Below are 24,552 nucleotides of genomic sequence, written 5' to 3'. Positions count from 1 at the left end.
TGGACTTCTCAGTTGTATCTGGTCATATCTGCATGCTTGTCCTGTAGATGTCACTGTCCCCTCAGATTAGTCAGCAACCAAATGCAAAAATATTAAAAAAAAAAAAAAAAGTCCATAAAGATGCGTCAAGAGTTTGTTCAGAAAAAAATGGAACTGAGTCAGATGAGTACAAGAAGCATAGTATTAAAGAGTCTGTCTGCAGCAGTCTATGGTGGCACTGTAAAAAACAGATAGCACATAGCGAGCATGTGTGGTTGAGTGATGTTCATACATTCACAACAAGGCAGAGTTTCCATCTATCCCATTACAAGGCTCGTCTGCAGGGCCTCGGTTGTTAACTCGCCTCAGAAATGTGATAAATGAAAACAGTTACAATAAGACTATTTTTACTTCATACAGCAGAGCTTGACAAACAATAGCCATTCCCATGTGTCAAACCTCTCCTCAAGCCACAGTGAGACAGTTTTCATCTAGTGTCAATTATTTTCTCCCAATACAAAACAGCTTAACTGATAACTGCCGCGGGTTAGTTTGTGTGTGTACGACTCTAGACAGTTAAATGCAGATTCTAGTGATAGGAATCCAAAGGGAGGCTCAGTGACAGCTATGGTTGACTTTCAAAGTAATTAAAGGGGTAGTTCAAGTTTTTTTTTAGAAGCCTGTCTGTCTTATTATGAACTGGGAGTCCTTTCAGTCCATCCAAGAAGTTCTGTACTTGCACTAGAGTTTTGATTATTGCCATACTTGAAGCAGACATTACGAAAATGCGTTACCTATTAGTTAGCACTGCTAATGGAAGTTTTTTTTTTTTTTTTTTTTTTAAATCACGTTTAACATTGTTTGAAATATTTTACCCCATTAGGCTTGAGCCAGCCATTATTAGCAAATGCTAATGCCCTCTGCTTCCAATATATCAGCAACAGAAAAACTGAGGCAAGTGCTTTACGGATGGACTTAAAGCACTTACAATTCTTAATAAATCAGATGGGCTTGTCGCAAATCTGAACCATCCCATACATTGAAACATCGAGCAGAGGGTGTCAGCATCGACTGAGTGGGAGTTTAGCCCCGGGAAAGTGTATAGCCACAGGGGGCCGATTAGTGTGAAGAAGACCTGATCATCTCTCACTGGCCAAACAGAGAGAGGCGTAGTGAAGGCTTCTTCAGCTCAGATTGATACTCAGATGTCCAGACAGGTCCCTTCACACCGTACGTGCCCACCGCTCCAGGACATCCAAGGTGTGAAATACATCTATGTACAGTGCATGAAAGGCAGGTATATGCCGTCAAGTTTACACCTGAGGGATGCCGCTGTAGGTCTCTCCTTTGTTTTCAGGCATTCAGCATTTTTTTTAGGCAATCTTCTTTGGATCTTGAAGGTGATGTGTACATGTTGTTAAAGCCAGCAAGTCCACCAGTTTACACCTGCCTCAAAACAAACGACACATTTCTGTCCTTTCCTCTGAACCGTGAAATATCAGGCAAGTTGGCAAGTCTTCCCAGGCGCAAGGATGGATTGATCCAATGGAATGATTAAGAGGTATTGCAAAATTAAGAACAATAAATGACCCAGTCATCTGCACAGACAAGTTATACCTGATCACTTTTGGGTAGAAAGATACGATCAATATCTTCACTTCTGGGTGGAACGGACGCCAAATGAATGAATGATGTTTTGGAAACAAACAGTGATACACAATCTATGCCTCTTGCATCACTTTACATAAGTCTCCCCCTATAGGCCAAATGTTGCAGATGAAAGGACAGTCTAAAATATATATATATATATATATTTTTTATTTTTATTTTTTTTTTACCCAGGGAGTCGTGTGAAAGAGAGGGCAGGGCACCAGGCAAAAAATGACCATGCGGGTCATGGCAATCAGATGTCCAGACGTGGACATTAGGAGGAGTAAGTGTGTCTCCCTCCCTGTATGTATGTGTGTGTGTGTGTGTGTGTTAATATTTCAGGGGGTCAATGTGCAAATGTTGACATGGAGGTCCTGGCTCTTCCTCTCCAGTTGAGCCCTGTGGTGGCACCTGCCTCTCCGTTGCTCTCTGCAGGCTCATCACGTTTGCGCAGCTTGGTGCTGAGCTGGATGATGCACTGGTCCCAGTCCTCCGGTAGCAGCAGCATGAGGAAGCCCAGGCAAATGATGAACACGGCAATGAGGCGCACCGTGTTGAAATGGATTTCACACGTGTACAGGTCCACCACTGTGAAAGTATTAAGAAATTCATACTTAATTAGCAATTAAGAAATGCGAATTTATAGAATTGACGCAAACCAGTAAAGTGGTTTATAATTCTTTTGTATATTAAATGCTAGAAATTAAATAATGAGAAGGAAACATTATCCACTTTGAAATTTAACATTATCCTTCAATCAAGTATAGGTGATAGCTTTTGTGCGGGGGGATTTCACTGGCATAGAATATTAAATGGTGAACAGATCGAGGAAATCGGTATTGTCAGCAAGGACTTACTTGCATTTACAGGGACACTTAAGACGATGCCCAGGGAGATTAATGTTGGATATGTGATCGCAATGCCAAAGTTCACCAGGACGTTGAAAGCTGTGGGGAGAAGCAAAATCAGAGTAGCAGCAGGCAGTGAAAATTAATAGTTGTGACTTCTTAAAAGAAGTATGCAATTAACATATGTGCAAAGAATGAACAATGGCAGGAGTGTCAAACGGCTAACCTGACTAACGTATGTTAATGAATTACATTAGCATTAATTCAAGAGATCTCAAGCACAGTATTGGTGTTGGTTCATTTGGTGCTGCATGAGAGTTTATGAAACAATCATGTTTCCATACCGAAAAGCAGGCCTGCCACCCCACAGAGGTAGGCCCAGGGGATGTCTTGAGGTGAGCCAATGTACTCCACGTGTGTAAAATACAGGATGACCGGCACAAAGCTGATGAAAACAAAGTTGGCGCTCCCAACGATGGTCAGAAAGAGCGCGGCCTCTCCAAATTTAGCGCTGCCCAGGACCATCTTGAACAGCACCTGTGGATGGATGGAAAGGGAGGGAGAGGACTCATGAATTGGACATGTGATGACTTCACAGCGCCTGCCCCCGCATGGAGCAGAGGGGTAGAGCACAGGGTGCACCTGCCAAGTACCTGCCATGCGTCTGGCACTGGGCCACCGCTGTCTGTTTATCACATTTGGCCACAAAGACAGCAGGACAGAGGAGACCGGAGCCGGCCAAAATATATACCTGTCTGTCCAGCCACCTCCTTGATCAGGACATCACAGCCTGAGGCCAAGCTACCAAACGCACACAAATCACACGCTTCTGTCAGCTTAGGCTTACATTTCATAATCTCCTCCTGTCTTCTGTCACCTGGTTACATAAGTAGATCGGCGCTTGTCCAGTATAGAGAAGAAGGAGCTCTTATGTAAGACGAAACCTGGGGCAGCATTCATTTTATGGCTTCAAAATTCATACATTTGTCTGGTTAATATTTTTTAAAACATTTTAAGGACATCCATTACCCCAAATGAACACTATCATTACAAGGGAGGTTAATGATAGAATGCAAATCAAACAGCTGAATGTTGCTGATATTAAACACATTAAACACAGTTCATTCATTTCTGGTTACAATGATATTTGGACTAACGCTCTCCAGTTAATCAGATGATTGCCATGTGATCTTGCACCCATACCTTGTAGAGTGCTGACATCGAAGCGGAGGCCACGACCAAAGTGATGCCGATGACAGAGTGGCTGTGGAATCCATCAGCATAGGTCATCATTACAATGCCTGCTATGGCCAAGATAGCAGCCACTATCTGCAGAGGGAGAGGAGGCAGTGCATCAGACAGAGAAGGATGGACAATTCTGGTCAGATTGTGATTGATGTCTGCATCGCTCACAATGTGCTCAGATGAGTCCCATTGTTGTATCCACTGCAGAAATTGTAATCCTCACAGGACTGGGTTATATATAATATTTGGGTTATGTTTTATATTCAGTTGACTTCTGGATTTATTCTAAGGCTTCACATATTTGAATTTTACATGCTGCTGCACAAATACTTACAAACATGCAGGCAAGCACAAGCACATATACTCCCCCTAGATAAAATCTGCTCTCAGGTACACAGGGCAATTGCTTCCACATCAGTAAAGACAGCTTCCACAGTGTTGGGTTGATTGTCTGACATTGATTTCCATTGTACTGCCATCATGTTTACAAACAAATACCAGCCATCCACCGGCCCCCACAGCCCGCCCCACTCCTTGCCTCTCTGATTATCACAGCAGACACATGGCTTCAAGACGCTGAACCATATCCATTTCATCTCAATCAACCTCAGAGTACCAGCCAAAAGTCCTTCACCTGTGTTTTATTATATGTTTGTTTGTTGTTATTTGCTGTATGTTTGAGTGCAAGTGTACATGACTGTGTGTGTTCAAGTGTGAGTGGTTGGGGAACAGGGACAAGGCGCAGTCCAGCTGAGTGGATTAGCGCTGCATTAAGGAGGTGTCAGGAAGATAAATGAGCTGTGTGTTTTTGCTTGGCTAAAGCCCAGGGGCACCCTTGGCAAAATGGCCCTCTCTGCAGTGCAGGCTGCCTGTCAGTCACAACTACACCTTTCATTTCTTGGAAAAGGGCTGTTTGTTTACAGGGTCAGCGACCCCACGTCTGTTAGTACTGTGGGCTCTCAAGATGGTTCAGCACAATGCAAGGGTAAGAGGCGAAATGGATCACGACCAGAGCTGACTAATCAATCCAATCCACTGCAAAGTCGACACATTTACAACACATCAATGTCCAGCTCTACATTTAGCAGCTTATGTTATTACAGTGTTATTACTATGTGTATGTGGCTCAAGCTGAAATGCATATGCTGTATCTAATTCACTTTACAATTGGTTAAGCCAAACTCGAGTCACAAATCAACCAAAATGTTCTTCATACTTATGCCATACCACCTCCTCACTTGTGCACTCCACTCTCACTCTGGTGCATTAAAACATCTACATCATCTACTGAAACGTCTATTCACCTACACAGGATCACTGCACCAGGCCGCATCTCTATTTAACAAGGATGATTTAACTTCCCCCATCCCTCCTTCATTTTCATGACGGAAGCTCATCCAAGATCCCCTGCATTGCTGCAGACATCCAAACACTGCAATCCCCATCACCAAGTGAGAGAGTGAGAGAGAGAGAGAGAGAGAGAGAGAGAGAGAGAGAGATGCAGGATTACAGTGTTAGTGTTTTACTAAGGCCTTTCATCACAGATAAAGGGGGGCAGAGTGAGGGAGAGATGGGGTGAGTGGGAGCGTGTGAAAGCGAAAGGAGGGAATCCATTCTGCAGATATGAAAGCATCTCGGGGCGAGCGATGGAAGGAGAGGTGGAGATACCTCAATCCACAAAATAAACCATTAATCTTCTGCTGCTCTCCTTGTCCGGACCAAAACAATGACAAACACACAAGAATACACATACACGCTCACACAAACACACACACATACGCACACACACACACACACACACACGCACGCACGCACACGCACACACACGCACACACCAGGAGTGACATCTGATTGGCATGGTGACCATCGGTAGTAAATCACGTTGTCACACAGGTAACCTGCTCTGCTCTCCCCGGTGTCCACAGCTCACATTAAATTGTAAATTCAGTCAAAGCACATTACTTTGCAGGCCAAACAGATTATTTGCAATCCTTTGGGAGCTATACAAGCAGAATTTCATAAACCGCCCCTTATCATCAGGTTTGAACCACTGCATAATGTAGATGCATAAAACATTCAAGGACATGTTTTAAATCCACACCAAACCTGTAAGTAGAGAACATTTTTGCCTTGTTTCTCTCCACCAAAGCAAAGAGAGGAACAATCGGAAGCATAATGGTGAGTAAATGTTGCCTGTGGTTTCCCCATGTTGCCCAAACAGAGCAAGCCTCTGCAGCTGCATTATATCTTAACTGAATTTAGTCCATCTGAGACTGTGGCATTCAAGATAAAGGGAATGAATCAAACTCATTCAATTAAAAGATACTATCACTTCACAGTTTCTAAGTACTAAAAGCTAAAATATGTATGTTTTACACATACAGACATGCACAACAAGTGCTGCAATACCACAATAACAGGCATTAGGTACAATATTACATTATATTAGGTCGTATCAGCTACATTATGCTCACTGCCTTTTTTACTACTGCTTAATTTGTTTTTGTTATGTTGTTACATGATTTTCTTTGTTTTTTTACTGGTGAATCTTGCCACAGGTGTGTAGTCTAGAGCTGCAATGATTAATCAATTAATCGGTTAGTTGTCAACTATTAAATTAATCGCGAACTATTTTGATAATCGATTAATCGGTTTGAGTAATTTTTTAAGAAAAATAAGTCATTCTTTCCAGCTTCTTAAATGTGAATATTTTCTGGTTTCTTTACTCCTCTATGACAGTAAACTGAATATCTTTGGGTTGTGGACAAAACAAGACATTTGAGGACGTCATCTTGGGCTTTGGGAAACACTGATTGCCATTTTTCACCATTTTCTGACATTTTATAGACCAAACAACTAATCGATTAATCAAGAAAATAATCGACAGATTAATCGACAAAGAAAATAATCGTTAGTTGCAGCCCTAGTGTAGTCTACAGTGTATAATCTAAAATTGTCATAATAGTCATTGTTTAATTACGCATCTTCCTACTGTGGCCTATGCTCTACTGAGACTCTTTTCTGCAGATGCAGCAACACGGTTCATTTGCTCTTGGATGGCGGAAAACATACAAAAACATCGCACACACTCTCACACACTCACCCTGACCCCCATGAAGCGGTCTCTCAGTACAATCCAAGAGAGCAGGAAGACAAAGGCCTTGTTGCAACAGAAGAGCGCTGACACGTCTGTTGTGTTGATCTTCCTGAGGGCCTGCAGGTACAGGTAGTTGGTGAGGATCCACAGCAGGCCAAAGGGAGCCACCTTGGTGAAAAACACCTTGGGTGTCAGCCCGTCGTCCCCGAAGAACCGACAACACTCCCTGCACACAGACAGAACGCACAGCACAACAGTGTTAGCAGACTGAAAAATGTGGTGTACCCTGCCTCTACCTATCCATATGTTTATTCCTCTGGTCATCAGTCTAAACCGCAAATGCATGTTTCATATTAATCCATTCTCACTGACAAATTTCATGTACAAAAGAATTTAGTGAAGCTATAGAACATGATCTGGATTCATTATATTCTTTGTTTTTTTTGGATGGAAGTCAGGATTCATGAATCATCACATCCCTTCAGTACCAATATAGACGTGTTTCTCTGAGAACAGGGACACATTAAAAGTCAAAACTCATGTATCATGATCATTTTCTTTACTTCTATAACTCAGGCCCTGTGTAAATTAATTTGTGATCATAATAGTCATAATTCAGACGCAGCAAAATATAAGAATTGATACATATTATTATGGCCTGGGAGTCTAATCAGTATTTATGAACATGAACATCTCTGTCCAAGTGAAACCAGAGACACAAGAATCTAATCAGTGATGATTTTGTTGAGTCATTCCATGCTTGTCTAAACTTTTACACTTTTACATCTAAATTAACTTTTCAGTGTGGGAGAGCGATTAGTTCAGAACTCAAAAATGTTTCCTTATCCCCTTGATAACCATCCTGGGCACAGTCATAGTCTCCTTATTCATTTGTTTCTATTCATTCTCTTTGTAGCAGTACATCTGTGTGACACATTTTGAAGTGGGATCAACTCCCCCTTAATGGGGACATTTAGTAAATGTTTACTGATGCAATCACAGCTGTCCCAAGGCATGAGAATTACATATTTCCAGGCTGAAATTCAGCTGTATCCCCATTAACCAACCAAACGATTCATTTCTTCCCCAGGTGTTTGTATGGTTTGTGTGTGCCAATTTCTGGCTACGCTGCATCCACTCTAGACTGTTTATGGTAAAAAAAAAAAAAAGAAAAAAGAAGAAATTAGGCCAATATCAAGGCAGCTACTATTCAGTAGACAGGAATTTGAAACTGCACCATATTTCACCATGTATTATAAGAATTGTACAAAATATGTTATATTTTGTAATCTGCCTCTGATGCAACCATGTTCATCAGAGGCAACTGAAGCAGATAAATAAACTGGGCATGGTCGAGTATTGGCATCTTTTCTGCTGCAGCAGCCAGGCTTGAACAATATTAACAAATTACAGAAAAAAGTCGTTGGTATCATGGTAACCAGTGGCAGAAGTTGATGAATTCTCCTGGTTGAAAATATGTTTTGCTGCCTGGGAGCCACATGCAAGGGAGCAGTAGCCATAGAGATTTAGCAATTTAATCTCTCTGGCAGTAGCTTTAGTCCTATAAAATTGCTCAACAACAGCAGCAGTCATAGCTTTGATGCAGTGTGTTTGTGATTCATACATATTGTGTTCTACTGAAAAAATGCTTTTTATACCTCACTTGATTAACTGTGTTGTACACATTTTTAAATAGTTAATAATAGGAAATTAAATTCCATGTGGGTATAACACTACAGGTGCCACCATGTCAATAATTTATGAAATACATTACTGATAGGCATGAATGACTTTGATTGCTACTAATAGCCATTCCTGCATAGCTTGAAGCTCTTTAGCAGGATTGACATGATTCAATTTATAGGCAATCGTAGTCCAGCCAGCTGAGTCCTGGAGATACACTGAAATTAAAAAAGCCTGTACAGTGAAACTGGTGATAAAACAAGAGTATACAAAAAGCGGCTGTAAAAGCAGACAGTCCACAAGCTATTAACCTCACAGTCAATGTGCCAGATGCAATGTAATAAAAGTGTGGAACCAAAGCATCAAATGACGTACTGTATCACTGTCTGAATACTTGTGGAGTCCACTGTGATATCGACTATGTTCTGATTTGCTCCACTCCTCAGGGGCTTATGTTGCATCACGCTGCTACGCTGCCAAGAAATATTTATTTTTCTACTATCAAACTTCATGACACTACCCTCCACTCCCTCCCAACACCCCCAAGCAAGAAATGACATCAACGTAATTTTTAAGACATTGGCATTCTCACCGCCACTATTTACATGCTCTCTCTGTTGCATAGTTTACCCTGAAAACATCTAACCCAATGAAGCTGATAAGCAACCAGACTACACGCACCATTAAACATGCTGAAGCATCAGTACCTGAGGAGCGGCAGGTAGATCCACATCCATTTGCCAGAGTGGCTGCTGGATGCTGAGGAGCAGCATTCTTATGATCTAGCTCCAGAGAGCTGAGTGTGCACTAAGAACACATTGGTCATTCTGCTTTATAAACAGCAAACTAACTTAATGAACATCAGGTTAAAGCCCGTCTTCATTTCATTACAGAAGTTGGATGCACTCCTAATAACAGTTTGTCTCTGCACGTGTGAGAGCTGTAATCTGCACTGAAAGACTTGCAGCTCTGCGACTGCGTGCCGGTGAGGATTGACGAGTGGTGAGGAGGGAAGGTGCAATGGGAGGAGACTTTAACCAGCCAGCAGCTCTTGAGATCAGCAGTGAGAAAGAGACATTTCCCAGTGCCTCACTCACTGCAGTGCATTCCCAAACAAAGTATTTCAGCCTGGCAAATCTCTGTTGCCAGACAGAGACTGGACATCCTTCTTTGTTTGGTTTCTTTGGTACTGAACGAATCAAAATCAGCAATAGTGACATTGGTGATCGGTGACACTGATTACATCAGGCCTTCTGGATCCATAATCTCCAGAGTTTATTTACAAAAGGCATGAATGAAGATTTAAAAGTCAAAGATTTTTTATAAAGTTTTCTAAACATGTTTGTGCATCTCTTTTCTTAAAAAACATGTGCTTTGGTGGTCCTTACCTGTGCTTCCGCTACACAAACTAATCTACTGGCCAAACCAGCTGTCTCTTATAATCCAGCCTATTTGTACTGTAGCTTGCTAGCAGCAGCCTTTGCTATTGGCTTCCTTTCCCACCTCGTTATCCTCAAACTCCTCCACCACTCCCTTTAACAAATCACCCCACTGGATCATTGTCTGAAGTACTTTGTGCCTATTTATTGACTGTTTTGAATTTTATTGTTTTGTATAAAACAAGCTCTGTGTCTTGTAAAGCTTTAACCCTGAAGAAGGCCTTCACCAAAATGGTTTTCATTAATAAATACTTAATTTTATCGTTCTCTCAAGTGCACAAGAAGTTTTCATATTTAGCCTGGTAATCTACCCAGGAAAGCCTGTAATTTTAATACGCCTTTCTCGTCTCTGTCTCTCTCTCTCTCACAGCTCCAGTCTGTCAGGTAAATCTCACGTCAGCACAGCAGGAGAAAGTGATGAGGGGATACAGTGTAGTGGAGAATAAGAGCATCAGCCTCCCAGGTGCTTGCGGGGAAAACCTGAACGATCAGCACTGATATCTATGAAGAGACAGGCCAGCTATTACGAATGCCATGTCTCTGCCTCTACTTTGGCCACTGTTCTATATGAAGAGACAGGCCAGCTATTGCAAATGTCAAGTCTTGGCCTCTATTGTGTTTTTTCGCATCGCCAGAGATTTACCAGCAGGTGTAATTTGAATGAATACAAAGGAAACGGAGGGTTTTGCTATTCGGAGCACATAAGCGTTTCGGCTGGGGAGCGGGAGCCCCAGATCCTTTTGCGTAAGCACTCACAAGAGTACAGTCATCGGCGTGAGATGCATCAGAAGCACAGAGCCGAGCTCCCTGGCTCCACATCCAGGATACAACCAATGATTCAACCCTCCTCCCCCACCCCCCGAAAACCCCCACCACCCTGCTCTTTGTGCTAAAGTAATACAGCAGGTAGCGGAGATAAAACTCCTGTCAAAAGACCAGGATTAATGCACTGTTTCAACTGTGAAAACACCACACTTATGGCTACACTCATTCTGTTAGCTGCACCAGCACGAATAAAGATAGTGTGTGGGAACCTGATATTCAAAATTAAACAAATAACTAGCTATTACGCACGGGAGGTAAACAATCTGGCAACAACCTGTGCTGTTCAATGCATTCCAGGAGTTATTTTATGATGAAGTGTCGTAATTCACCTTTTTGCTATACCCACTTTCCCTCTAACCTGCCTCATCCACTTCTACTTCAGTTAGTGACTTCACACATTTCCCAGAATGCCTTTCGACAACCCCCAGAGAACGTGCCTGAACGTGCCTGAGCATTTCAGCTGTGGGTTTTATGCGTAGGCGGAGAGAGCGAGAGTGAAGAGTTTTTCAGTCGGGAAGAAGAAAGAGAAAAAGCAAGAGTCGCAACCTGTCTCGTGGCTGCGCTGCATTCTGGTCTGCTGAGGCTGCTGTCGGGGGAGAAATTGGTCTCTCTGCCTCTTCTGCAATGGATTTCTCCCTGTGTGATTGTTGAATGTCGGTGCAACATAGTGGGTCTACAAACAAGCCTTTGCTCTTTGATTCTGAGGGACTGACACCAAAACCTGACATTTACATTGATGTTTTAGATACTTGAGGTGAAAAGCTGAAAATCTTTCTCCTATTAATCTCCACTGTCGCTGCGCTGGAAATATGTTGACATGACGTTATATCATCTACGTCTGGCCAATTAGCCATGGGGATAAGAAAAATACATCAGCAAACAACAAGATGGGCCCAGAAATGCAAGGTGCATCGCCAATAGCTGTTTTTTTAACAGTGTTAAAGTGTTTTAGGGTGGATTTTTCCTTTCAACACACTATGAAGACACTATGAAGTGTCCTTGCCATGGGCTCATGTGCATGTTAACATCACTCTTAACATTAGTGCATTAGTGTATCATCAACATCACCACAATATAACATTTGGTCAAGGCAATGAGATACGGTCTTTGGCCTTTTTCGGATGCGGTGCGAGTCGTCTCACCTGAATCTCTGTCTGGGCGTCTGTCTCTCTGGACTCTTGCACAGGTGGCCGATGTAGTAGAGGGGGAAGAAGAGGCAGTTCCAGCTGGTGGCGAACCAGGTGAGGGTGAAGGGCGCGTCAAACTGCTTAAAGGTCAGCTTGGCCAGCTGGGTGGAGCCTGCCCAGGACGAGCACACGCACATCACCATGGCGACTCCCCACAGGGCCTTCTGCACGTGTACGGTGGTTACTCTGATGCAGCAATGCAACCTCCGCCGGCTGGTGCCAGACTCCGCCCCCGCCGCACCCGTGGCTGGCTGTCCATCTGCAGTGCCCACCACGGTCTCCCTGCTGCGGTCTTCTCCTGGGCGGACACAGAGACGTTAGATTCACAGCAAGGCGCGCTCACACTGATCATTTCCTCTCTGAACAGAAAGACTATTTTGTCATTGAACTATGCACCTCAGTGGAATAGAAGTAATTATGCCACAATGCATTACAGACTGTCTCTTCAAATTATTATTCAGTTTGGGCCGTGCTGATTCTAACAATTTTTTTTAACTACGGGTTAAAAGAGTTATTTTTTCAAATGGTGATTTCATTTGTTAAATCACATTTCAGTACATTATTTTATGTCTGTATGTTTTAAGTGTGCATGGATTATTCAATTATATTTAAAAATCAAACGTATTGCTTATTCAAGAGAATCTTCCTACTGTGCAAGTGACTTGAGGTCATCCATGTCTTTCCATCTTTCCAATGGATAATAATAGCTCCTTTCACAGTTTAATTGAACTTGAAGGTAATCAATCAGACATCTGAGTAAAAAATCTGGTGATCGAGTGTGACAGGCTGCAGCCAAACAGAGGACAAAAGAGGGCAGATCTGATATCCAATCTGAGGCGACCTCTACTCCGCCTCATGACTTACAATGACACTGTGCATGTGTGTATGTGTGTGTGTGTGTGTGTGTGTGTGTGTGTGTGTGTGTGTGCACGCAAAGGCATACATAATAACACTTAACTTTCCATTGGTCCTTTCAAAACCTGATAACTTCAACATAGCTTCAATACATTGTGAATCCAAGCATACTGTTGATGTGCTGCGTTTCCTGTCCCACTCTCATTCACTCACTGCTTCTAAATTGCTTCACTTGCAAGGTCATCTTGTTCTCTCTTGTAATGATGCTTGCTCATGGCTACATTGCCCATTGCCTCCTCTAAACAATTCAGTTATGGCTGTGTAATCGTATGCAAACTAATAAAAGTCCATCAGCTATAACACAATATTCAAGATAATCTACCAATTGCTCAGGTCATCAACTTCAAAGTGAGTTCAGGTCTTCAGTATGGAAAATCTTTGTTCTGTGGATAAAAATAGCTACTTCATTCACACAGTACCACTTCATTCAGACAACAACAAACAACTTATCTGTCTCTCTTCATCTCTCAATAAAATTGTGCACTGAAGATATATGAACATACTTTGCCCAGAGCTCCATTAGACAAACCTATCAACACTAACAGCATTAACAACAAAACCCTAAGAGCATCTTGAAGCCAAGCACACCCGAGACGCACTTTCACCACTACATACAAGACTACAAGACCACAATAACTTTCCAGCATATTATAACAAGGCAATTGTAAGACAACACTAAACAAAAACCCATATCGGTTGGCTTTTATAACGGTTGTATAAAGTGCATCATGCATCTCCTGTGGCTTCGTGCCTTCCAACAAGTTAAAAATGAGGGATCTCCCTATTGCTGTTTCCGAAGGTAATGATGTGCCGCAGGGAGCCTTATGCCGATTCATCTCCATTGTACACTGCTGACTGGAAAACAGAGCGCACATCAAAAGGCCTTGGTGAGATGAGAATAAATCTAACTTATGTTGGGAGTTGCACTGTAAACATGTAACGCTATTATCAACAGCACAGAATCATATCAGATTCTCTCTCTCTCGCATATTGTTTTGGTCCTGTGTGAGTTTATTACCATATACCTTGTGCTGATTACACAGACTCTCTGTCTTTATGTCAGTGTGAACTGCATAATCAGAGGGAGGACGATGCTAGGCTGATGCGTCCGGCTCGCTTCATGTATTAATATATTTCTGTAGGCTCCCTGCAGAGGCCGGAGCCTCAGCCTGTGCCAGGCACGGGGGTCGATAGTAATCAGGGAAGTTAATCTGTGCTCTGATGAGACCACCTGGCAAGGTCAGAGGCGGCCCTCCCAGAAAGAACGAGCCGCCTTACTGGGCATGATGGATGCCGTCTTAAACGGCTCTCTCATTAATGCACAAGAGATTAATAGTCTATGTATGAAGACAATAAAATGAAAATGTGATGCAATTGAGATGAAAGCATGTAGGGACTTCATGTGGGTATCCCAAACAAACAATACTCTCTGCTGTGGCAACAGGAGTTGACAGTTCTGACAGCCCCGAACCAGAGTTGGCAGTGGAATGAAAGATGATTCAAGATCATTGTCTGCTATTGCAATGAAATGATGAATCAGCAAAGACCAAAGAGAGAGAGAGCGAGAGACAGACACACAGACACACATTGATGTTTATCAAAGTCTTAGACACAAGGGTGAGAATTAAGTTTCTCTATTCTGAGCTCCAGGCCTCTTTGTCTTGCTCTGAAGGTCATCTCTGGTCTGTGCTGCCCAGTTTGTCCTTCCTGGGCCTCCATCCCACATCCTGTGGCCCTGGCCACTGCTCCATACTGCAGCACAGTTTAATCTTCCAAATGCAGTGATGGGCCAAGCCAATCAGCTCCCAGAGAGGCGCTGGGACCCAGCTAAGCACTTACAGTTCTGACGCATATCAAAGTAGTTAGTGAAGTGTCATGGCAACATTAACCATAGTGACATTCCTGTCATACAGGCCACACTCCTCCATAAAGCTTTCACCAAAAATTAAACTTGGCTGGATAAAACATTCATTCAAGCTGCTGTGAATCAATGCTGACACACCGATGTATACACATTATTCACCCACTGAAGCGTCAGCTAGATGATCTAGAAGTAATACACTTCTTTCACACTCAGTTTGAGGGTGACTAATGGTACTGTATTAACCTTGACTGCCGGTGCTTACCATTAAAGAGCAGCGCAGTACGCAGACTGAAGTCATCATGTGAGAGAGGTGGGTCAGCAGAGTGGCTGAGTAAGATAGAAAAGGCTCCTCCGCTAATGATGTGGCCATTACTATTATGACAGAAACACCTGGAAAGAGGGTCACACGCTACTGCTAAATGATTGACTGAAGCCACTTAACCTTATCAGTCCTTAATCAGATTTCAACTGTCAAGGTCAACTTTCGACCGGCTTGTTTGCCTCATCACTGCCACTCTTACCACATTGGTTTGATTCTGTCTTTCTACTGTTCAGTGTTCTCCCAATTTTATTAAAGAGTATCTGGTATGTGCACCATTCATATCCAGTCTTCAAACCCTTGTACGCAAGCCCTGCTGTGAGCTTATTGCATGATAAAACAGAGGCGGACTGGATTTAACTGCAGATTATTGTATTGTTGCAGATGCTTAATTTGTTTAACACCAAGTGAAAAGTATCTCAATACATTCTAAGCCCATTTAGGATCTAATTGACTCAAATAGACCTAACAGACATCTGTGAAATCATTGGAGACAGGAAGAAACCGCTTGACATCCTTGTAGGATGAACCTTGGATCCACTCTGACAACCATATCACTTCTCCTTGTTGCCTCTTCACATCTACTCATCCCTTCCCCTCAGCTGAAATAAGGCATACACACACTGTACCAAGGCATCTGATACGCACAGGCAAAGCCGGTCTCAACACTAGAGACAGTAAATCTGTAAAAAGAGCATTATACTATGATCCCCTGTAGTGTGAATTCATCCACATATGGCAAAGAATCAGTCCTATTGGGTCTTCATCGCTAGTCATATAACTGTATGCCTTAATTAACAATCTGGGAGATATTAGCAACGCATAGATTTCCTTTGTGTTTTTCTGGATGTGACCTCTCCACCTGGGCTAAAAGGTTTGGATGAGCTTATATAGTCATTTCTCTGCCCCTTGTGTTTTAGCATCTTGAGCACCTCAGGCTGATACTGAGAACTGAATATATGATGTACTACCAGCAGGGAGAAAATGCTAAGATTGGCGATGAGATTTATCTGGCCATTAACTAGTCAGTTTCCCAGTGTTTCTTCCATCTCAGTCCACGCTCGCCTGCTTCCCGATCAGCCTCCTTCCCACTCTGCTCTCCTCCCTCCCCCTGCAGTCTCTGCAGTGCAGATCTCTCCTGCTGATAACTGCAAATCCCAAACGTGCCAGCAGAGCCCTGCCTGGCCGCCTGCTCTCACACTTCACAGAACCCGGCCGTGACAGGCCGAGAAAGCCTGCGCTGTCCCTCTCTCTCCACAGGCCGCCGCCCACGCCGTCCCCCGCTCTCTCTGCCGCCCCGCTATTCCCAATGCGAGAGCGCAGATCATCACAGACAGCAGTGTGGAACGTGCAAGGCTGCTGAGCGAGCGGGGCGTCGGGTTTGTGAGGGTGGCTGTACGACTGTCGCGAGGGCTTTGGCGGGACCTCGGCTAAGTGGGGGACACCGAGGTAAGGAAGAGGGATGTCTGTACGGTGGTTGGGCGATGCGTCCGTGGGAGTAAGAGTGCACTGCAGCGCTGTGCCTCAGTGCTTCAGGAGGGTAAACAGATCAATCACCGACACACACTTCAGAGGAACTCTCCTCCTTGTCTTACTGTCTTCTGGGCCTCTCTGACCGTATGGCGATGAATATGAATTGACTGGTGCGAGGCAGTCACAGACTCTTTAATGCACATGATGAAAAATTATAGTGTGAATTCCTTGTTTGGGTATGAGAAGCACAAAACACTTTATAGCGCCTACCTTGATTTTGCTGGTGTAATATTATAGATACAGATGTATATACAGTACAACAATACTGTTCAGAATTACCCAAGAGTTTGCTCTCTGCAATTTTCTTAACTCAAAACACTGGTCTATTCTGCACAAATGTAAGATGCACAAATGCAATTTAACCTTATTCATCTTCAAAATATGATAAACTCACGCTGTCACCCAATATCAATCATTGAATCAAGAAGTCTATCAATAAAAAAAAAGTCCTTAAATCCCACATGGCTTTATGTGGTTTGTCTACCATTTCTGACATATGGATCAATGACTGGCCCTTTTACAACATATTAGAACTACTGTGTGTATTAGTCTGAAAATAAGACATCCTCTAGATATTTCTAGATCAACTATGAACGTCTCACTTCAGAAGAGGGTAGTTTGTTTATGGCAGGCGGACAGACGGGGCTTCCGTGACAGGGTCAGACAGGCAGCACACAGACAGCAGTCAGTCTCTTTACGATCCCTCTGGCTGACAGACAGCGAGAGTCTGTGAGACTTGGCTGTGACAGCAGGTCAGGCCGAGCTGTCAGTCAGAAGGGCCTTTCAATGCAGCAGAGCGGGCTCATCTGACTAGCCTGTCCCACTCAATAACCAAACAGAGAGAGAGAGGCGGCAAACACGCCCTGCTGCTTCAACCAGCTGATAGGTGGGACCACACAGCTGAGGGAGAAAGGCCCAGGAGAGCAGACAAGGGCAGGATGTCTGCTGCTGGTCCTCCTCTGCCTGTTTTCTTCTTCAAGGGACAGCGCAGCAACTTGCTCAGTGAGTTGAGGACTTGTTGTCTGTCATAGCCCTGATCCACCCAGCTGGTTGAACAGATGCTGATGATACAGGTCAATGCTGCGGCCCCCTCACAGACACACTGGTCAGTGACACGGCAAAACACTACGTGCCAGCAAGCAAGAGCGTGTGTGTGTGTGTGTGTGTGTGTGTGTGCGTGCATGTGTGTGTGTCTGTGCACTGGGTATTACAGCAGAGCGAGAGCAATTACTCAGCACTTGGCACCAACCGTCTATCCCCCGATTCTGTGGCATCCCTCCCTCCTGCAATCCCCTTTACCAGTGAATGTAGCGTGATGGACCTGCAGTTTAACAGACTGGCACGAGTCCCAGCACTTTCCGCGACAAATCAATATTTAAAAGATTGGCCACAGCGTCCCTTGTTGAAGTAATGGATAGGTAACCACCGCAGGTGTTGAGTCTGAGTGCCTTACCAAACAGTGGTTTTCCTCCCTCCCTGCATCCCACAGCCACTGATAAGGAAGAGAATTTATCAGCCTTACATAAACTTGACTTACGACTTTGCCCGTCTGAGCAGACAAATGTCTAAAGTTCTCCCTCAGTCCTATTGGAGCTTGGTCAAAGTAATTGCAGAAATGTCTTCTATTATCTGTCCCTGTCACCTTTATAAAATGACCCTGAGAGTCTGATGACTGATTACTTTTCAATGCAATCAAAAGTAAACGGAAGTTCATCAAAGTAAAAACAAGATGCAGAGGGAGTGAACTGCCAACTCAATCATTTTCACAGATGAAATGCAACAAAGCACATAACACAAATTTTTGCTGATGCAATTGTGGGCTTGTCACATTTACTACGAATGCTTTAGGCTTAGTAGCAAAATATTTTGTTATTTCAGCTATGTAATAATTAATCTTCTAGGTACACCACATCTGCAACATCTGGTCCAATGGCTGAATAACAAATTTTGAGAGGATAGGCAGTCTTCCTGCATCCAAAGAAAGCTTAAGGATCAACTCTCCCAACTTAGGATTATAGCTTAGAGCTTACTCTTTACACATTTTTGCAAAGGATTTTGCTCAAAGATGAAACACTTCTGTACTGTTACAGAAAGCATTTCTCACATGAAAGACACAAATGAGATATGCAGCAAGAAAGCAGCGGCTGCTAACCTCAACTGAACTCATACGACGAATTCATTTAGGAATCCACTCTACCACTTCACACCAATCCATCTGTTCATTGAAATCCCTATCAATACAATATTACAATGAAAGACCCAAACTGATCTCCCATATGCACATTGCATTTGTTTAACATGAGCTACAGCTCACCCACTTAATAAAACCATCACTCTGTGTATTCATTACACTGATCAGGAGAGAGGTGTCTATTTCACCTGCTTTTACAATGAATTTGAAGAAAAAGCCTCAGTCCTCAGACAACTTTCGAAGTCAACTTGATTTAGATTCAAGGGAGAAAAGTAGGAACTCTATGCATTAATGGAGCTTGGAAAGGAAAAACCCAAACTTTACAGTATAAGACCATCACTCTGGTGATCTTTTTACACCACAGATCCAGGTTAAAGAGAGTATACAAAAGTTTGACCCTTGTCTGGACTGAATTAGACTCAGCTGTCACACCTAGGCTGCTGCCATTCATACAAGGCCTGGGTTTGTACGTTTTCTTTCACACGCACATCATCCACAAGTACAAGTGTGTGTTTTTATCCTCTGTGACATTGTGATATTGCTGGTGATTCGCTTTCTTAGTTCTTCACCTCAAATGGACAAAAAATTGAATTTTGTGGTCTTGCCAACATTCCATTGCTTCCGTGTAATTTTACAGGCTCTTTGCTTGCTTGCCGGTAACTGCTGCTACTCACTATAAATGTCCATATTATATTAAGATGAAGATCACACTCACGCACTGTGCAGAAAGCCCAGGGCAGACAGGACCTTGAAACTGGTCAAACATTAACCACTTTACACCCGTCGCTGCAAACAATATCCATATTGAGAAATCATTTAGTCTCATATTCAACCTTGAAATCTTACTTTTCTTAAAACGTGAAACATTATGCCAATGGAGTGAGATAATTCTACTTGTTTCCAATACAGTTTCACTTGTTTCTTGAATTTACTTTAGAAACAAGTGTCAGTATCTTGAAATAAGACACTATCCACAAGAAAATGACACTTGATTCAAGAAAAAATAGCATGTGAAGACTTAATGATACTAGATTAAAGGACATTTTAATCTAAAGCTGTAAGTGTGTTTGTAAAATAGCGAGTATTTTTTATCATTAGATGGATATAATCTGCGGTCAAGGTAAACAGCGCCTTGGGGAAAGGTCCAGTGTGCAGTCTATGGCAGCCGTGAAATATGATCATCTTCCTGGGGGATGTAAGCTTGTTTTGAAGCACGTTCAAAAGAAATGCCTGTTCTGTTTCACAGCCTGTAATGAGATTAAAGAGATTAAAGGGACTTTTATGAACTTCTTACTCATGCCTCTGACAACAGAGGCATAACACAGACATTCCCCACAGACACCATCACTGGAAATATATTTGAAGACAAATCAATAATTCATCATCCGTGGACTGGTTAGTGGGGCGAATTTGTCACAAGATCATATAGAGGAGGAAACAAATACTCACAATGACGACAGTGAATCAAAGTGTGGAGGGCAGTAGACATCATCGACCTCTACCTCAGAAAATGACTTCGACTCCGAAACCACGGCTACCAGCACGAAAGGAAAACAGGATGATGGATATGTGCCACCTGACGATAGATTGCGGTGGTATGAGCCTACAAGATGTTACTGCTAATACTAAACCAGATGTCTGAATTGATCTTGGTGCATTTTATTAACCAGAATCCAAGATGGGATGGGTGGGGCTTCTACCTTTCCCTTCAAAGTACTATAGTATGACTGCATACAGAGATACACAGATACAGATACAGAGATACAGTATCTTTATATTTCTCACTAGCTCACTGCTTATCACAAATCATGTGCTTGTTGCTTTAAAAGCGTGCATCAATTCTATGTGGAACTATGGATGTTAAATTGACAAAAAAAGAAAAAAAAAAACATTGAAGATCTAAAACTGGAAAGAATAATTCTTTGACAGCCGGGTGCAGGTTGTCAGTGTGCAGAACAGTTTTTTTTTTGTTACATAAGCAGCAGAGTCTCTGAAAAGCTGTGTGTGGATCCACTGTGGCCCCCAGTGATTCCCTCCTTTTTCAAAGCAGGTGTTGAAAAGGGGGAGCCGACTGCTCACATCATAAACTCTGCAGCTTTGACTCCATTCAACAACTTACAATACTGTACAATGACACCCCCCCAAAAAACACCCTAACCCTCTCTCCCCAGCCTCCTCTCATCTCTTTCTCTTTCATTGCATAGCTGCTTTTATTAATATAAAGAATTGTCTTGAAATAACAGCCTGCCACCTCATTCATTTGGAAGAAAATGAAATATTGTGAGCTGGCACCTAACACAAATTAATTTATAATCATAGGTAATCCAGCTGTATTGATTATTTTGAGGTAATGTGCACATTTACAAGTAGGGTTTACAGTAGTGTGATAGGTTATCCAGGATGACACAACATCGTGCGCAGTGAATACCAGCAGCACAGTACAAACAACTATAGTATCTCAGCCAAACTAATCATTTCTAGTTAATTTGAGAGATTACTGCAGTGGCCATATAAAACTGCATGGAACTTAATGCTTCATTTATATTCTAGCCTACTCATAAATTATGAATAATGGAATATTTTCATAAATTTTCACATTATTAGCTCCGTCTGTTGTGAATTCCCAATCAACTGAATATGGAATAAGCTTTGAAAAATCTCTATTTAACAACATTCATAGAGAAGTCTTACTCTGCTCTTTAGCTAAACCTTAGTGAACTAAGTATTAACTATCACATGAAAAGATTAGCTTTGGATTTAAGGAAATACACTAATATTTTGGCAAATAAGCTCTATGATGCACTCACTGTGGTGTCACATGCAGATTGGCAGCAGTTTCACCTCTGTGTGTCCAGCATTTGCTTGATTCACCAGCTTTACATGCTCAACAACACTGTACTGCACTAAATACTCGACACACACAGATAAAACTTCCAGCAGCCTTCTCCTCACACAACATTAAGCTCATCTAATAGCAATTTTGAGTGAGCATACTCCTTTAAGACTATGTTCATCTATATTGGATGAATGACATGGTGGTTTTGTACATGGTTCCTGCATTTTTAGCATGCAAAAAATATTTGCAAGCAGAGAGAGAGACTACATTAAATTAAGTGCTCATTTTAGTATGCTGTCAAAATAATTCTTAACATCAAATGACTTGTAGACAATTGTGCTCAACTGCATTGAGGCTGTTTGTTCATTTGCGTTCAACAGTTCAAGAGATAACTGCATGTTATGAACTTATGCTTATGTAAAAAAAATTACTTCTTCACTTAATTGAATCCTTATTTTTTCCAAATAATTTATGTATCAAACTGACATTGATTTTGACAACTTCTGATATGGATAAAAATGATTTCAAATTAAATGTCTTTAGGCTAACATCATAGGTACTATATGATCTGAAATCCAACGTGATAAGAGTGGACAGCCAAATAATTTTGGAGCTCACTGTAAGTCAAGTGAAAATATCATCTCAGGTCATTTCATCATTTCACCGTTGACTAACTTAATTCAGCAAATGCATTGGAATGTGTTCGCACAGCTCATGGAGCAGTCGTAGGGCAAAAACTAAGGACTGTAAGTCCAACTGTCATGCTAAATATTTTACAGTGTTCAAAGCCAGTTACAGTGAGGCACTGGATGTAAATGAGCTTGGGATTACTTTGGATGCAGGGCGTTATGCTGTGGTTTAGTGCTATTCTTTTTAGAATGCTGTGAAATCAACAGCAAATTCGAGTGCAGCTCAGTGTTTGCTTGGTGCTTGTGCAAAACAAATGAGTGCACATTGAGATAATCAGTCATCTTCTGTGCTGTGAGGTACTATGAGGATTTAAAGATGCATATCATCCCCCCTCTGCACAAAAGTGAACACAGTGGCACAGGCTGAGGAGAACATCATGAGAGGAGGCGTAGCCCCGGAACAGAGCAACAACACTACACCTCTCCTGTTTGAAGACGTTAAGGACAATTGTGTTGAGAGAGTGATGCAGCAAGACAAACAGGGCTTTGGAAGACACAAATACCACATATACATACACACACACACACACACACACACACACACACACTCACACGGGAAGTCAGAGTAGTTGTCCCTTACTAATGATCTCAACAGGAACTGTCAGTTTCCTTTGTGTTCCTCCAGTTCCGCCTCAGATCAGTGGGACTCTCCGACTAGAACATTCCTTTAGCCACAGAAAGGGTGGAGGGAGACCCATAAAACCAAGACTGACCCATCATCAGACCAACCCATCATTGACTGACCCATCATCAGACTGACCCATCATCAGACCGACCCATCATCAGAATGACCCATCATCAGACCAACCTGTCGTTGACTTACCCATCATCAGACTGAGCTATCATCAGACTGACCCATCATAATACTAACCCTCATCAGACTGACCCCTTATAATACTGACCCATCATCAGACCGACCCATCATCAGACCGACCCCTCATCAGACCGACCCATAATTTTACTGACTCATCTTCATCGACCCATCATGAAGCCACTAGAGGCAGAGTGAACTGCAGGACAGCCTGTGTCTTTTACAGGTTACAGGGACAATTAGCATGTTTACTGCTGGGTTCATGGACCAATTGCTCTAGGACGCATCCAGGCACGATGCTGTGCGGTATTTTAGCACTGGAGTACAGACTAACTGTTGTGGCCAATGACTAGGAGGAGAGTGGAGAGTGTGAGGCAAGGGGAAACCCCTGCTGCAATAACAACTTAAGACACTCCTCTGAACGGACCAGTAAATTGCACAATTTACGGGCCTATGCGCGTCGCGATTTTACCAAAAGAAACAATGCGCCAATAATAGAACTGGACGAGGCTGTATGTCGCTTCTCTGATTTACAGGCTTCATTGGGTCTTTGAGCAGCATCACAATTCTTTATCACTTGATGGAAGGAAATAGTCCTTAAATAAATAATGGCATACAATTCTGAATTCATTTGACAGCATTTACATGCAGAAAAACTGATTAGGCTGCTGTCCAGCGTCAGTCGTTTGTCTAAATGTTGGGCTATACCCGATGCGTTATGGATTTGACATCAAAGGGTAACTTGCGCGCTTCATTGATTCTCCTGTTGTCTTGGTCGCTATAAGATTTTTAAAAGTTCATCCATGTCTAAAAGCGGCCACTCTTGACGGAGGTAGGCTACGTGAGCAGCAGTTATTTAAGCAAAAACGCGCTTCTCAAATCAATAAAAGGATGTTTCTGATTTTGGGTATTCTATGAATTTGATGGAGGCATGCCCGGGAGACAGAAATAACAGCCCCGGTGCACCGTGCAGGCTGTCCAAATCGATATGAACTCTCCCTACCTTCTACTTTGGTGAGGGTGAGCACCGGACTGTTGCAGGCGGACAGCGGGGCGACCCGTGCGGAGTGTTTCTTCATGATGATGAGCTCGGATGGGCAGAGCTCTCTCCGCTTCGACTACATCCCTGAAGCTGATTTGGTGCAGACACCAGACCTCTTGATGGGACCCTCCTGATATTTCCTCGCCCCTCTAGACCCGGTCTCCTGCCTTCTTTCCCCTCGCATTCGTCCAACTCCCTGTTGATGATTTTTTTTTCTTCCTCCCGTGCTCGGATCCCCCCACCCCGCTCTCCACCTGCCTCCCTTCCCAAATCTGCAGTATCCAGTGCGTCCCGACTGGTCTCTCCCCACGTACAGTTTGGCAATTGCTGCAATTCGCCACGTCACGCATCCATCAGCCCCCCTATCACCGTCCTCCCCCCCACCGTCCCGAAGCAGGC

At 42.9% G+C, this 24,552-nt stretch overlaps 1 protein-coding gene across 1 annotated transcript; it reads right to left on the bottom strand.

Moving 5' to 3' along the window:
- Positions 1-1,975: 1,975 nt before the first annotated feature.
- On the bottom strand, positions 1,976-24,190 carry slc35f3b (solute carrier family 35 member F3b). The gene is made up of 7 exons (XM_071522442.1): positions 24,115-24,190; positions 11,909-12,251; positions 6,826-7,045; positions 3,681-3,806; positions 2,822-3,014; positions 2,487-2,576; positions 1,976-2,217 (listed from the first exon to the last, which is right to left on the bottom strand). The coding sequence occupies exons 1-7, from the start codon at positions 24,188-24,190 to the stop codon at positions 1,976-1,978; spliced, it is 1,290 nt and encodes a 429-aa protein (XP_071378543.1).
- Positions 24,191-24,552: the final 362 nt, after the last annotated feature.

This window comes from Centroberyx affinis, unplaced genomic scaffold (assembly GCF_046629955.1).
Source record: "Centroberyx affinis isolate AG114_WGS23_722 - 3 ecotype Tasmania unplaced genomic scaffold, CSIRO-AGI_Caff_v1 ptg000987l_1, whole genome shotgun sequence".
NCBI classification, from domain to species: Eukaryota; Metazoa; Chordata; class Actinopteri; order Beryciformes; family Berycidae; genus Centroberyx; species Centroberyx affinis.
This window is presented reverse-complemented; position numbering and strand designations above follow the sequence as displayed.